The sequence below is a fragment of the Anastrepha obliqua genome, chromosome 3 (genome assembly GCF_027943255.1).
Source record: "Anastrepha obliqua isolate idAnaObli1 chromosome 3, idAnaObli1_1.0, whole genome shotgun sequence".
In the NCBI taxonomy this organism is placed as follows: Eukaryota; Metazoa; Arthropoda; class Insecta; order Diptera; family Tephritidae; genus Anastrepha; species Anastrepha obliqua.
In genome coordinates, this window is record NC_072894.1 from 90,041,134 (window position 1) to 90,058,150 (window position 17,017).

The following is a 17,017-nucleotide window of genomic DNA, read 5'->3' on the forward strand; positions in this document are numbered from 1 at the left end:
AAAAAAAATTTTAATTCGAATCATTTGAAATTTCTGTATACAATAACGAAAAATTCAAAAAAAGTTGTACACATAAAATGAATGTCGATTCGAAACTTACTTTAATCTAAGAATCGAGCAAGTTTTGTTTTGTACAATATTTTGATTTTTTCTTTTTTTTATATGAAGAAAATATTTAAAAGAAATTTTTTTTTTGCTAAAAACCTTCCCCTAGTGGATCCCTATAATATGAAAAAAGAACGAATAAAATTGGCCTCGTATCGGCCCAAAAAAATGCGTACAAACGAACATCATTTCATTTTTATATATATAGAAGAAGATATAGATTTCCTGGCATCATTTTGTGTGTGGATGAGACGCACAGCACATGCAAATTATTTCCCGGAAGGGCTACTATAGTATCAATGCCATGATTGATTTCTCCTTTATTAGCTCCAACAAAGTGGCATACTGCTGCCGTGTTGTTACAACTTTACACCTGTGAAAGTCACATAAAAGTACATATACTTAAAAAATTTCTTTTTATTGATACTTTAGTTAATATAGGACTTACATTTTACACCTTTTTCACTGTTTTCTTTTAAATCCTCTTTTTATTACACGTTTTAATTTTAGTCCGTTAGTCTAACGTCGTTGTAGAAAAATTGTACGAAACTTTACGATTTGACGTTACGAGTGTATTCGGGAAATGCTACTGTACGAATTTCGAATGTACATTCGGAGCTATTCGAATTGTATGATCACAATTTCTTAGTTTCTACTAAAAACAGTCGACGATGAATTTCCTGATAGGGCTGGGTATTTTTTTAGTAATTGCGGAGATTTTTACCAATTTTTTAGATTATGTCCGTGTTCAAAAATTTTCAAGGCATCTTATTTTTCTGCAAGTTTTTTTAAATTATTTCCTGAATATCACACTTTTGCAAAAAAAAAACGATGGATGTACATTTTGAAAACTACCGGCGAATAAAGTCAAAGCCGAATTTATCGAGTTGTACTGACGTATTTTTTCGGACATATGCCAGAACTGCGGCACTAATTGCTGCGTATGTATGGGAAAAAATGTAAAACACTTCAGATCAGACGGATCTTGTGGACCAGGAACCTCCGTAAAATAATATTTTTCACTCGAGTAGCATGAATTCAAATTAAAATTTTCATCAGCAGAGGCACTAATATTAATCACTATCACCGTAATCTCTTTTTAGAAATAATGCCACATCTTTTTGGAATAATATCACTTCTTTTTGGAATAATATCACTTGTCACAAATTTGCACTTTATCATCGGTCCACGATTCCGAGTCAGTTTCACTCCAAATATTAGGCAATGCTACCGTGCAAGTTAGAGAAAAAACGAAAGTGGATTTGAAATAGTGCGGTTTTTAAAAAAATTTAAAAATCCATGTGGACCTATCGGGAATTGTACATATAAACAAGATTCTAAACCAGCTAAGCAAAAACTCATCACAGATTACATCAAAAATGCTAACCCTACAAGTATGGAACCGCCTGCATCACCATCCAGATCAGACGTGTACATTTTCTCAAGTGACGGAAGTGATTTTACGCCAAATCCTAAACGAATGCGCAACATGCGGGTACTGTCTGATTCTATTTATGAATTTATTTTTCGACTCTGACGTTTCTTAAATAAAGTTATAATTTTCAAAAATACAAATTTTTGTTTATGCGATTTTACGCTTTTTTTATGCGATTTTATTACATTATTTCAGATTTATGCGGTTCTTAGCACTTTTGACACGTATCTATAGTTTTACTATAGAACTGGTAGCTTTTTTATGCTGCTTCTTGCGGAACGTATATACCGCATAAAAACAGAGTCACCTTTGACAGCTTGCTCTCCTTCTCAGCGCACACAACCGCTATTGCAACGAGAGTACAGAATCGCAACAAGATCCTCAAGTCGCTCGCCGGCAGCACTTGGGGCAAAGACAAAGAAATGTTGCTGTCGACTTTCAAAGCAATAGGCCGACCGGTTCTTAACTATGCTGCCCCTGTCTGGTCGCCTGGAACCAATGATACGCAGTGGACGAGGCTCCAGACCTGCCAAAATACTGCTATCAGGACCGCGACAGGATGTCTCCTGATGTCCCCAATTCAACACCTGCATGACGAGGCTCACATGCTCCCTGTAAAGGAGCACAACAAAATGCTCGGCAAGCAGTTTCTGCTAGGGTGTCACCGTAGGCCTCACCCATGCAGACACCTGCTTGAGCCTGAACCACCTCCCAGGCACATCAGGAGACACTTCCTCAACTACGTGGACGAGATCCAGGACAAAACAGACAGACCACTCCAGGATCAGACAGTGTACAGACAGGCCATAAACGACATTCATCGGGAGACCCTTACCACCTTCTTAAGCTCCCGACCTCCGAATGCCGTTATCGGAGTCCAACCACCACCTATTGCAGACGAAGAGCTCCAGCTTCCCCGAGACTCCCGCGTAACCTGGGCACAATTACGTTCTGGATACTGTAGCAGGTTAGACTCCTACCTAAACAAATGTCCGGCATGTGAAGGCACCCCGCACGACACTAACCACCTTTTCACATGCCCTATCAAACCCACTCATCTAACACCTCTCTCCCTCTGGACCCAACCCGTCGAAACAGCTAGTTTTCTGGGCCTACCGTTAGATGAGCTAGACGAAGACGACCGGTAATTACACTACACTGACAGGGCGAAGATACTGCTACAACAACAACAACAACAACAACAGAATCTACTGTATGTAATATTATTGCAACAATTAAAAAGCATATGCAACGCGCCTCACTAGACGCACCATTTCTAGTCCTGGCTTAAAAACAAACAGGAGCTATCGCGAAAACAAAGTTTACGCAATTATCGAGAAGGTACTGTACAAACTTTTTCAGGCGGAGGGTATAATCTGTATCAAACTTCGTTCAGATATCTAAATTTTTACTCGAGTTATCATTTGCGACCACCGAACGCCAGTTGTTTACCCGATGCATGTTTGGGTAATGCTGCTGGAGTGATAGTTCTAGGCTGAATATAAATACGGGTCGTTTCAGTAACGTAGAATCCCACTATCGTGGGAACGGTGGTTTATTGACTACTTCAGGCATTCGATTGGTTCCGAATTCCATCCCCACTGAGAGGAGGAAACATGTCATGATTGAAGATCTTTATACTAGGTAAACAATGACATACGCTCGAGTGCATTTCTGATACGAAAAAGCTTCTCATAAAAACCGTCTACCGTGTTCGGAGGCTGCATAAAACTTTGGGATCCCTCCAGTTGTTAGTTAACACCATACAACATACAACACAAATTCGAGGAACGCGTACAATTGTCTAACAAATGATGTTTGTACCAATTATACCAACCAATAGTTACCAAATCTGAGTTTCATATCACAACGGGTTCGGGTTAAAGAAAAAAAGGTTAAAATTTGCATGCTGTGGTTATTTTTCGTGGTATTTCCATAAAAGAAAACTCATACTCACAATATAGGAACTTTACACGTGTGATTTCTTCAACCGTAAGGCTGGAAATAAAGGCAACTTTTATTCACGATTTTTTCTTTAGAGCTTTTTAAGCACAAAGGCATGAATGGTAATTTTTACAGCTAGTTTTTAACTCTTCTAGACGGTGAGTAAATTGTAAGTACTGTCACGGTATATAAAGAATTCCAATATCATTCAAACTAAAATAAGGATTAAACTAAAGAAATAATCAACTAATTATTAATATTATATAGCTAAGCTCATACATTTAATATACGAATGTATGAAGGTATATGCAGGTATTTTAAAATTGCATAAGTATCTCTTAAATAAGCTAACAATGCCATTCCATGTAAATTCTGTTTGATTGGTTTTAAGAATAGTAGTCCTTTGTGCACTGTCTGTGTATCGATGTGAGTGACTTTGTGTATGTTTCTTTCTTAGTTATCTCGTGTACGCAATTGCATAAAATAAATGCATCAAATATTCGAACATTTTCGTACAAACAGCTATGTAGCAAGCAAATACACATGTACACGGTATTTCAAAGAGCAGAATATTGCTAATTTTTACTGACGAGTATGATTTTTAATTTATGATCGTTTTTCTGCCACTGTATCTTACGCATTTAGTATTAACGCTGCGTATGTCAGTAGGAAAGCGCCGATGGCGAACGGGACTCAACAGTAAAATCCTTGTACACGGAGAACACAGATATCTGTAAATTTTAAAGTAATTAAATATTTACAAAGATTTGTCAATAAGTTAAAATAGTATTCTTAGTATGTTTTAAATAGGAATTAAATATTACAAATATATAATACTAATACCGAGAGATTAAAGACTAATCCTATCTATAATAAGTCCTTCAAATAATTCAATCCGACGACCAACTTTTTTGTTAAACGTTGCGCTCGAGGCGATTTGTAACAAACATGGAGATATAAACTCGGTTATTTTTAATACGAGGTACGATATTTTTAAGTATTTTACTAAAAGTAAGTACTGCTTTCAATTATTCAAAACATTTCCTCCAAACTTGCGCCAAGTTTGATTCAATCGAATACACAGTTTTCGGATTTCTCTTCGACATAACCGGTCCACGAATTCTCACACTATAAACATTTTAATACCTTCCTCTCGTTTCATGGAGTAGGGGATTACTATGTTCTAAGTACTTTATATATTGAGACTAATACGAATTATTTATTTTTACAGTTACAAGAGCTGTGGAAAATGAAAGGATATATTGTTGCAATACACCCTTTGACAATCCACTGTCTCTTTATTAAATAGCCCAATACAAACTTTCACCTTGTCTTTAAGTTGTTGGCAGAGTTTAAGACCCGCGCAGAGCACTGGCATGACGTCATTCAACCATTGCACGGTCGTTTCAGCCTGACATGAATCAAAACGCATTGTTCCCTGAACAGTAATGAGTTGATAAACGGCCATAATCAGTTTATGGCTCTGAAGGTAAAAGCTGACGGCTAAGTCTTCGGACAAATTGGGGGCCAGCGCTTTCTGAAACGAAAAATTTAAATAAAGGCCTATAATTGAATTAATTAACTGACCATGTTGCGACTTTTAATCAGATCGGCAATAGGTTTCTTTTTCGGTATAACCAAACTGGTTCGTGCTCGCTGCATCGCCTCCAATATGTTACCAACCACGTTCATTACTTCGTCGGACGTTCTACAAAATATCGTACAAGAGTTAATTAGGAAATATTTGCGGCAAGAACGTGCGAATTCACTTGAAATGGTAGGTGGCATCTACATCATCGATATGATTTATTGCTTGCTGAAGATGGTTGGCCGCATCCTGGACCTGCTGTAGCTTCCACGGCGAGTCCTGGTTAATGCACGTTTTTTGTTGTTGATGAGGTGGACGCGCAAGCTTAAAGCTAATATCCTACAAAACACGAGTTTGGTTATTGCTGAAGTATGTATGGTAGTTATTTTGCTAACCCGATTACTCATACTACTTACTGCATGTGTGATGCTATCACCCGTGAGTGTCACAATAGCACGAAGTTTTTCCGGCGCCACAGTCATAATGTATTTTTCAGTCTTTTTACCCTCATTTGAATACAACGGCACGGGGAAAAGATGGGCACATTCCACCAATATCTTCCTCAATTGCTTTAATATCGCATGCACTTCTTCACGCAGTACCCACTCAAACTCCACCTGCTACAAATATCAAAAAACGATTCCAATTAAATCCATCACACATCGTAATTTCCCAAAGAGTTCATTTTTCCATTCTTTCCTAATGAATTCATTTATTATGCATTTTAATTACCAAATTCCTGGCTTCCTGCTTTTCAGCGTCCATCTTCTGACGTTGCCAGCTGCTTTTGCCGTGCTTTTCATATTCCTTATCAGCTGGCAGGAGACAATCCGGCAATGTCGGCAGATGGCGCTGCGGCTTGCGGTTCGTATATGCATTTCGACTAAAGCACCAATTTGTTGAGCTGTAAGAGATTTAAATAATGGAGATTTTATGATTCTTAGAAAAATTACGTTATATAAAAGGCTATTCAATTTATTTTATTTACATTTCATTATTCACAGTTGTTATTTATTTGCATCCATTTTGAAAGTCAAATTCATATGTAGTAAATATTTAATAAAATCCCTAAAACTAAATTATAAAATTTATAAAACCAATTAATAAATTGATATATATTGGAACAAAGCTATGGCTGAGACTACGAGCGAGGACTGTATTGATGTGTTTTCATTTACATAATAGTAGGGCTCTTGTTTTCGCCAAGAGTTAGCAAGTGGCGAATAAATGAAGCAACTGGTAACTGGCAACATACATATATTAGCAACGCGGGTATAGAGCTACCTTATATTACATGCGCTTGTGAGAAAGTAAGTTATACCAGTCTAATAAGCTATAATCATATAACCTATAACCATTTCGTTAAGTTAAATGTGCATATAGATAGCAAGCAGGGAAGTAATGAATAGAAGAGGCCTAGTTTAAACGGAATCAAATCTCTGAGTGATGCCGCCGGCTGATATTTATCACAACATTTCGCTCAGTAAAACAGAACCAAAATCAAATTCATGTGAAAAATCACAATATTGCCAAGCCATTCACTGTATTTTTTGCAAACATGTAATTTTCCTTCCTTTTGCTTGTTTTGTATTATATGGTGCCTGACGTCACACCTGTCATAATCGCCAAAAATAAAGTAACGGTTTTCGGAAGACGCCACCTTATGTATTCAATTATTATTCAATTCCTATATTTTTAGGAAGGAGTCTGTTCATCAATATGCAGAATTTGTAATTTATGATGGCTCTTGGTAATGTCATGATGCCAGGTTATTTGCATTTAATTGGAAATTGCCCCTCCATTTTTATGGCATTAAACTTAAGTCGTGAAAACTTTGCATTGATCAACTTACGTCGGCGCAACGAGTTCCTACGTAGCCATCGATACTTGCAGGTTGAATTTCGTGAAGGCCGTCCAAAAACGGTAATGTAGCGCGACATTACGGCATCACACACATTTAAGCGACCAGCATGCAATAAATATTGTAAGAAGATTTGCTCTCGTTGGACACCGCATAATTTGACTATTGCCCAGAAAAAGGACTCGTGTAGATTGGTGTAGAGAAATGTTGACGAAATTCAGACAATGTAATAGGTGACCAATCTTGGATCAGCACATATAAGCTAGACACAAAGCAGCAATCGACAGTGTGGGTGTTCCAAGACGAGACGTGTTCCAACGAAAGTTGTTTACGGATGAAGCTTCTCAAAGCAAATGGTCGCTCTTCTTTTTCGAAAAATCTGGTCATGTTGCAACTGTACCATTTGAGAAACTTACAACAGTAAATTCTGAGAATAAAACTAACCGCCGAAGACGAATCACATTGCACCAAAACAATGCGAGCTCGCATGTATCATCTGCATAATAGGCATTTAAATTTTGAGCTTTTACTAATTTTGATGTAGATAAAACAAAATCAAGCAGGTTTGATTCAATTGATGCATTACTCGCATATTTAGTCCTAAAGTTGTTCCCATAAAAGGGTATAAATTGCGAAAACTTCTTTGTGGAACATTAAGCATTATCGGTTCAAGTAAAAGTGGGCAATCAGTGGGGCCACTCGTAACATTGAAAATGAACGAAAGTGAAAGCGCGGTGCCTTTCATAACTTTGACTAAGCCAAGGACCGCAAAACTGCAGCCATCGCACTCAAATACATTCTCGGCTCCGGAATCTAAATACTTGCGGCTTGCATACATACATATACGGAGCTATGAAGACATCAGGAGCGAATGACGCAGCACTCGTACACATTTATAAGTACATAAAATAAAATGTGTATGGCAAATGTTCGCTAAGCATTTATAACACACACTAGGCTCTTCCACTGAGCCATGCCTTCAAAAGGCATTCGTTCGTATATTGAATACTAAATGGGTATGAAGAACATAGGATGGTTCCAAACGATTTCGAGATATGGATATAAAAAAACTTAAATCGAGAACAAAAATACGTACAGTGGTCACACAATTTATTCGTACACACAGCGTAGTACATAAAAAAATTTGGTTTTGCGCAAAATATTTGCAGTGACAATATATGTATTTCCTTTGGGTCACGGTAAGAATGTTACATTCCTAATGAATTGCAGCAAACAAAACTCCCGTTATTTCAACTCACACTGAAGGGTTACAAGAAAAGCAGGTAAACGCAACAAAATGCTGCTAAATATTTATTCGTACACTTTCAGCTCATGATAATGTTGCTGCAAAACTAACTATTTTTCGTTTGTGTTTTTACTAATATTTCTGAAAACGAAATAAGATTAGTTTTTTCTTTTTAGTTTTTATCGTCGACTCAGTTTCAGTTGCCCGTAATATCTCGATTGAAAGTGACAAAATACGACGAAGTACGGATTTACCATTAGAAATGCGTAAAATTGTAATTAAATTAAACTTTGAAAACAAGTCTCTGCGCGAAATTGATAAATATTGGCAAATCGCATTATACGGTGCTAAGTGTTATTGCTAATTACGTTAATTTACGTTAAATTTGAAGCTAAGCCAAGTCAGAAGGTGAAAAATATTGAATCCACGATACTATGCCGATATATTCAAGAGTCTGCATAAAAAGTAAGCTCACAATCAATCCGTAATTGCCTGCATAACGCTGGTTATCATATCAGAGTAGGACGTCGCTAGCCCTACGTTTCAGATACGAGTATTAACAGAAAGAACAGATTGAAGTTCACCAAACACTATATAAATTAGCCAGATGCTTTTTAGGCAAACGGTATAATCAGTGATGAGTCGAAATTTAATGTTTTCGGATCAAATGGCCCCCCAAAACTTTGGCGAAAAGAATATATGTACAGAACAGAAAGAAAAAAATCGTATTCCTACCGTTAAGTATGGAAGAGGAATCGCAATGGTTTGGCGGTGCATAGCTGCATCTGGAGTAGGAAAAATGGTTTGTGTTGATGATAAAATGGACAAACTTCTGTATTTAAACATTTTGAAGAATAGTTTGCATGATTGGATAAAGGGTTCTTGTTTCAACAAGCGTTGACCCAAAGCGTTCATTTTATCTCGAGCAAGAGTGGTTTATTTACCACTGTAAGCAGCTTAAAACTCCACCTCAATCACCGAATCTGAACCCAATTGAGCATGTCTGGGAGCTCTTCGAAAGCAGAGTCAGAAAGCTCAAAATAACATCAAAGGCGTCATTGAAGACAGCTTTAAGTGCTGAGTGGGAGAAAAATGCAGCAAATGAAGCCAAGGTATTAGTGAAAAGTATGCACCGTCATTTGGAAGCAGCTATTAAAGCTAAAGGCGGCCCAAAAAAGTCCTGAATGTTCGTTTTTTCTATTACTTTTTTAATCAAATATTCTTTATACGGCTATGTACGAATACTTAAGCTCTCTAATTCCATAAATGAATTTGGACGTTTTTGTTCCGTAAATATTGAATAAATATGTAATTTTTTACGAATATATTCAAATTTTGTTCTTTTGTACAAATCTTGATGTTTATAAACTGTGGGTGTACGAATAAATTGTGTGGCCACGGTATGTATGTAGGTAAATCCAAAGTGTATTAAAAAGTGAAATAAATATTAGTCTCATTTTTCTATAGGTATTTTTATTTGACATCAAATTTTCCAATTTGTTATCTCAAGTGAAGAGCTCAATCTTGAAATTGAAAAATACATAAATTTTAAAACGAAAAAAGCAATTATTAAAAAAAAAAATAAAAATAATAAACGATAAATGTTCAGCTTGTGCAGGGCTACTCACGGAAATAGTTTGTCAAAGTTTTGTGCTCCATCTGATAAGTCGCAAAAGGAGGAATGGGTAAAAGTCTATGGCGCGCAACTAACTTCGTTGGCAAAAATATGTGCCCTGCATAGTAAGATGGAGGAAATAAAAGAATACCAACTTAAAAGAAGACGACTATGCCCCGATATGTACGCTCCTTTAAATTACTTTCCACTCATAAAACAGACAAGTAAGAAACCATAAATTGTTGATTAACAAAAATTTCACAATTATATTATAATATTGATTAGGTTTTAAGGCAAACTTTTTCCCGTGAAGCTCACAACTAATGGTCCGAAATTGTATAAGGTTATAGGTTTTGTGGCGAGCATTTCAAGTTCAAAATGATACCTCATGTATATTTTTTATTGTTTAGTACATTTCGGGTATAGCTAACTGCAGAAAATATGGCTAATGTGCCATATATGTATGTATATACGCTTATACGGAAAATATATCCTTTTTTTCATGCCATTTTTTTATTACAAAAAGCGCGTCATGGCTGTGGAAGTATTTCTCATTTCGCGTCATTTCGATTCGACACTATGGCAAAAGCCAACATTTCGACGATGATAATGTACTGAACTAATTAACGCACGTAATTCTTTTTGAATAATTTTCTATAAAATATTCATTTATTTTTAATCGCCGTGTTCAATGTTTTTATGTATGTATGTGTTAAATTTTCAGATTTTACAAAGCATTGCAATCTCTTATAATTAGCAGCAGTTTAGTCGTTATTATAATGGTATTATTATATTTCCAAATAACTCAGATATTTATCATTTGTTTGCTCAACGTCTCCCGACAGGGCACGTAGGCACGTGTAAGACCGAATATCTGCTTCCGTATTTAGATATTACAATTTTGCCGCTAAACAAAACTTATAGACTGCTCAATTTCTGCGATAGAGCCAAGCTTAGTAACCTCAATTAAAGTGAGCAGTGGTGAATATGAATGTATTTATAATACATATAAATGGGAAATGTAATAATACCGAATTGGTTTCGAGTCTCCTCTCTTTCCATATAAGCAACTAGTGAATTATGCTCGGTTAATGTCCCAGCAAGTGTCGATTCTCCTCCCGCTGCATCCGTTTTCCGATAATTTCGAAGCAGTGTTAAAATCGACAAATTACGCTGTAGGGAGTCTAAAATGACACAAAACCGCCGATACACGTAAATTTAATTTTGGGTTGTAGATTATGAATCTATGCTCCGAACAGATAATTTTCTCAAAATATTTCATGTTTAAATTTTCATTGTCTGTTAAGCAATTTCTTCAATATTTTGGACTGGAAAAAGTATCAGTCTCTTTTAAAATTATAATTTCAACACCAAACATAGAAAGTTGTCTGTTTTCAATGAATTAAAAACTTGTTTTTCAATTTTGGGCAATTTTTTATTTTATATTTGACAAATTTTTGACGTGATAACGTCTTAGAATTCGATTTAGCCGCCTGCACGCACGAAAAATGCGTCGTTATCTTGTTGACTTATTAACGTCTGATGCACATATCTTTCATGAATTTGATAAAAGTTTCGTCATTTTTCACGTTTGTATAAATGAAGCTTAACCAATTCCATTGCGATTCCATTTACCTCCTTCTCTATATCCATACAAAATATCTATCAAACAAATAAAATTAAATTTTCTTTTGAAAAATGTAACCATTCCATTAGTATTTTCTTATGACGTTGTCACGTTACACTATCGTCGGTAAACCGACTTTACAGACAACCTCTTTTGTATTTAATTTTTTATTTGATTTTACCTTTTCTCAATTAATATGAGGCCAATGCATGCTTTGGAAAATCAACTTTAATCAAATCAAACTAGTCATCAAATATGTAAACTGACTACCGTTGACGCAATAGTCACTCCGTAATTGATTATTGGGATAAGCAAACAAATTATGAGTATTTTTTCTTAAATTTCTCTAGCACGACCTAATGACTTAAAGGTAGCTTCTTCTTCTACTCCCATTCGCGAAAATTGTGCTTTTGGCATTTACTTTGAAAATGCTGCTGCCATAATCTTTCACAAAAGTAAAACAGTGATTGTTTACTTAAAAAGTAATTATTTCAAAAAAATTTCTGAGTTTAAGATAAATCATGTATTCAGTTTTCTTTAGAGGAATGCCACCTTTAAATGCTGTGACTAGATGGTCTGGAGAGTTTTGGGGCCAACTGAATAACAAAAATGAAATTGTTAATAAATGGGTACGAAACTTTCGAGCAAAATGATCAAAACTATGCTTAAGTTAATTTTTTGCCCGAGGGGGAGAGATATCTAACCAAAAGCAGAGTTTATGGCATTTTAGAGAAGCTAAATGCAGTAAAAACGTAACACACTTAGATGTAAAAACTTTAAAACGATTTTATTTTTCGTAGGACGTACTTTAGAATACGCTATTTGAAGAATAAATTAAAATCAAATAAATGTGTAAACAAATAATAAAACAAATTTGTGAGTGAATCCAAAATAAAGTAATTTCTCATCTTACTTTTATAGTAATTTTAACAGATCTGTTAATAAAATTAATCAAGTACATATGTTTGTGCGTCAGATTTTTTTTTAATTAATAAAACTTTTCCAAAAAAAATATTAAAATGTCTAAAGCAATTAAGAATTTGTTGGGTGACCACTTTTCGAAAAGTATATTTATCAAAGTGTATCAGCAAGCAGCTTTCTCGTTTCCTATTGACAAATCAGCTCTTCAGCAAGACTCTCTCTAACTCTAGAAATTTTTTGGAGTTCTAAAATGTACTTATTGCATTGATTTTGAGGGAGCATATGTACAGGGTGCGCCATCTTTTATGTCGGTATGTAAACGCTGAAAAACTTTGTCATTCACCAACCGATCGACTTCAACATACATGTTTTCGATACGTCAATTCAGTACAATTTCAACGATGGATCGCTTTACACCGATACAACGCGAAATCGACACTATAAAACGCGAGACGCTTAACAAGATGATGACAAACGCAGAAAAAAGATCGCAGTTTTTATTGCTAATAAAGGTGGCCACTGATTGATATTGTATTCAAAAAATAGTTTTGATAAATTGTAAATAACCAAACCAAATAAAAATACCTGACTTATACAAATCAATTGTTTTTTTTCACAGTTATTCAATGTTTTCATACCGAAATAAAAGATGGCGCACCCTGTGTGTAAGTATGTATGTATGTACCTTTGCGTAGTCTTACACGAACATTTTTTATTTAATTTAGGAATCGTGTTTGGTTTAGAGTAACATTTTTTATTTTGATATTCGTTGAGATCCATCCTTATGGATTGAAATTTGACAAGCATCAATATTTTCGAATCTGATTTTATGAGTGTGTGAAATATGTACATACATACATATGTATAGATACATATACATTCTGTCAAAAAAATATCGGGAATTGTTCATTTAAAAAGCGCGCGTTACACATATGTTTAAATTTTTTTTTTTTTTTGGATTGTTGGTACAACTATCCTCTAGAGTAGGGACGGGCAGCAGAGTGGCAGAGTTTGAGCTTGTTTTTGGTATTTAACTATATCAATTAACCGCAGGTGTGCTCTGCGATTTTCACTATGGATAAAAATATCGAACAAAGAATTTGTCTTAAAATTTGTGTTTTGAACGGGAATTCGTATGCCGAATCGTTCAAAATGTTGCAGAAAAAAACCATCCTTTAAGTTTGAGGAAGGTAACTCGTGGCCTTAGCGTGTCTCACGAATCAATTCGCAACATTTTACACCATCAATTGGGCATGAGACGCGTGGCTGCCCGATTCGTTCCAAGAGAGTTGGATTTCTTTCAAAAAATTCATCGGAAGAAGGTGGCTGAAGATATACTTGAGTAAATGAATTCGGACCTAACGTTACCCAGCGCATCATAACAGCTGATGAGACGTGGGTATATGAGTTTGACATGTAAACCAGTCAACGGGCGGCTGAATGGTGCTATCCACATGAGCCGAAACCCAAAAAACCACGTCAAAGTCGGTCAAAAGTGATTATCATGGTTTTGTGCACTAGGAATTCAGTCCAAATGGTTCTACGGTAAAAAAAATAATATTATTATGCGGAAGTTATGCGTCGTTTAAGAGAGAATGTGTGTAGGAAACGGCCCAATTTGTGGAAAGAAAACTAATGGATCTTGCACCAGAAAACGCAACGTCTCACCAGGCTCATATTGTGAACACTTTTTTTTACCAAAAACTCGACAAATATCATCGAACAACGACCGTATTCTCCGGATTTAGCCCTCTGCGAATTTTTCCTTTCCCCAAAACTTAAATTGCCACTCAGCGGACACCGCTTAGAGTCGATGGAGTCCATGCTTTGGTGACTGCACTAATCGTTGGCATATGAGTATTGCTTTAAATGGAGCCTAAATTGAAGGCGACAAAATAAATTTCGATGATTAAACAATTATTTTGCGTTTTATTGAACCATTCCCGGTACTCTTTTGACAGAATCTATATTTCACTATTCAATTTAAAAAAATGCTTTTCACTCTCATTCAATTTTCCTAATAGTTCGAAGAAATTTCGGTGTTTTCTGAGTTGCATTTAACATTCCAATATTATAATATTTGCCGCGTTAGTCGAATGACTACTCAACATACATATGTACATATCTAAATACTTACGCATATATATGTACTATTGTGCTTGTGTTATATGTACTTATATGTGGGTAAATACCGTTTGTCACACAAAGAACATTAATAAATAAATAAATTGAACTGTAATAATCGATTGTGTTTAAATTTGGATAATTTATTAGGTACCAAAAAGTACAAATGTTATTGTTGTATGCACACATATCGTATTGTGAGTAGCGCAAATATTTGTATCAGCGAATCTTTTTCAACCGAACTGCCAACATTTCTGTTAAGTACTCGTAAAACCATCTACTTAAACACAAGTACGTAAGAATATAATTTATGCCATGTCTTCTATCATGACCGTGGATTAGATATTTACCGATATTGGGTGGTGCCCATGCTGTCAGAAGAGCTTTAATATATGTATGTACATACTCTATATATACATATATACATATATATATTATATATATATTTCTTCTACCTAGTATGAACTTCCTCTTATGAAATAATTAGTAATTAGTAAAAAATAAAAATGTTAATTCCACTTGTTATTTGTATTCAAAATCACATACCTTGGTATGCAGTATATGCATGCAATAGACATGTTTACATACATCAAGTTGTAAATTTAAGTGGCCTATATAGTCGTACATATGCATATACATACATATATATATGTATGAATGTATTTTTTAATTTCTTCAATATTTTCTGTGCAAAAAAAGAAAAAAATACGCTTCCCAACATTTCATGACCGATATGTAAGCATTTAGAAACGCGTGATATGTGTATTCGACCATAGGTGCATACATACATATGTATATGTATATTTGAGAAACTAGGACAGACATTTGTAAGACAAGCCTCGTGCGGTTTCTTTTCTGGGGAAAGACCTCTTTAAATTATGAGGTGACTCACTGTACTCAGTCCAAGAATATCTGAAAGTTATTTAATCACTGTGAATGTGTGTTAACGCGTACCTTTGTGGCATGACGATCACTGAGGATTTTCTGTTGTGTGTTTGGTTTGTTTTGCTTTCTTTTTTTACACTACGTTAGATATCTTGTACTAGAAATTGTTTTAGTCACGGCACACAAAAATCATTTGAAACAAACAATTAAATCGACTTTTTATCGCTATATTGTAAGCGCTGACAATAGCTAAATTGAACAGCAGAAATATTTCCGTTCGACAACAAAAAGCGTCTATGCTTTTGATAAGCTTACGACGACTATTACCGTGGAACGTCTATAGAGTACTAAATGAAGTAAGAAACTGATTGCAATGATTTGAAATGAGCGACTGCAAAGTTTCTTGCGACGATCGCGAAAAACAGTTAAGCAACCAGTCAAAATTACCACAGTGAGCGTCCGAACTCAGCAAAAAAGAGTGTTTTAGCCGACGAAACGACTAAAAACTTCACCACTCGACAGGTGTTGAGGGAGCTCCGAGTGGCGGACGGCTGGTCAGGAAGGTGGGTGGGGGAGCGGATTCAACTACGTTGACGACACGAAGACAGCGATTCAATAGAATTCGCTATATGCCAAACCATATATGTAACCTCATTCAACGAACAACACACCAGATTTACTCCACTGCAAGTGGTTAAACGATTCGCACTCGTAAAGAGCGTAGTTGGGCGCGTGATAAGACTTTTATCACATACATAAATGACCAAAACATAGTTTGTGAGAGATACTGATACTATTGAACAGGCTTCTTTAATTCCATGAATGTTTGTGCCCACACAATAGGTGTCGTACGCACAACTTAGCATTTACGAGAAAGCTCACAAATTAAGTTAAATAATTAGCATTATTAACACAAGCGAAAAACAGGTAGAAATTACGTCTACATCAAATAACAATGCCTTTGAGGGGTTTGACAGGTCTATGCATATTCCAAATTAAAACTGTATACTAGTAAATCTTATGTATTCATTTCTGCATTGAAGTGGTTTCTAAAAACATCATTTCACTTTCTAGAATTGGATAATGTCTATGCATTTATAGAAAAGTTTGGAAATGATTTCTACATAAATTGGAAATTTGGGTTTTAAAAAGTAAATATATGACTAAATATTTCTATTTCATATCGTCTGTGGTGCAAAGTTTCTGAAGTCTATCTATATTTTTTTCTACGGATAAGGTATAACAGATAAAAATCACTGTCATCGTTCTCAGTCATTTCTTAGTTTTCAATTGGCGATCGACGTATGTGCATTGTTTGCTCTCTTCAAATATCACGCCAATTTTTTGCCCAAAAAGTGCCCTATTTTTTTTACAACTATTTTCCATAAATTTCAGGTAAGTATCGTAATGAACACCATTACATTACATCAGTATCATTACTATGAAAACTCACAAAAGGAGTTTTATATGAGCATTCATCGTGTTTCTCATTCGCGGGTATTTTGTATAGCATGACGTTTAGAAATTACAAGTAGTTTTTTCTTCTCAATATGGATATTTGTAATTTTTTGTATAAAACGCAACACATCCGCATGCACAACAACCCGAATGCCAATTTGCAACGATAAATTTGCATTAAAGCTGGTCTGTCAAAATGAATGCAGTT

At 35.4% G+C, this 17,017-nt stretch overlaps 1 protein-coding gene across 1 annotated transcript; it reads right to left on the reverse strand.

Moving 5' to 3' along the window:
* Positions 1 to 3,516: 3,516 nt before the first annotated feature.
* On the reverse strand, positions 3,517 to 15,696 carry LOC129242341 (protein rogdi). The gene is made up of 7 exons (XM_054878930.1): positions 15,421 to 15,696; positions 5,805 to 5,976; positions 5,489 to 5,692; positions 5,254 to 5,411; positions 5,072 to 5,192; positions 4,812 to 5,021; positions 3,517 to 4,215 (listed from the first exon to the last, which is right to left on the reverse strand). The coding sequence occupies exons 1-7, from the start codon at positions 15,429 to 15,431 to the stop codon at positions 4,147 to 4,149; spliced, it is 945 nt and encodes a 314-aa protein (XP_054734905.1). The 5' UTR covers positions 15,432 to 15,696; the 3' UTR covers positions 3,517 to 4,146.
* Positions 15,697 to 17,017: the final 1,321 nt, after the last annotated feature.

What these genes read in the sequence shown, in the direction of transcription:
- LOC129242341 (XM_054878930.1), bottom strand. An exon ending in TGATTAAAAGTCGCAACATG is followed by an intron (nt 5,022 to 5,071) that starts GTCAGTTAATTA and finishes TTTTCGTTTCAG; the next exon opens with AAAGCGCTGGCCCCCAATTT. An exon ending in GCCAACAACTTAAAGACAAG is followed by an intron (nt 4,216 to 4,811) that starts GTGAAAGTTTGT and finishes TAAAATTTACAG; the next exon opens with ATATCTGTGTTCTCCGTGTA.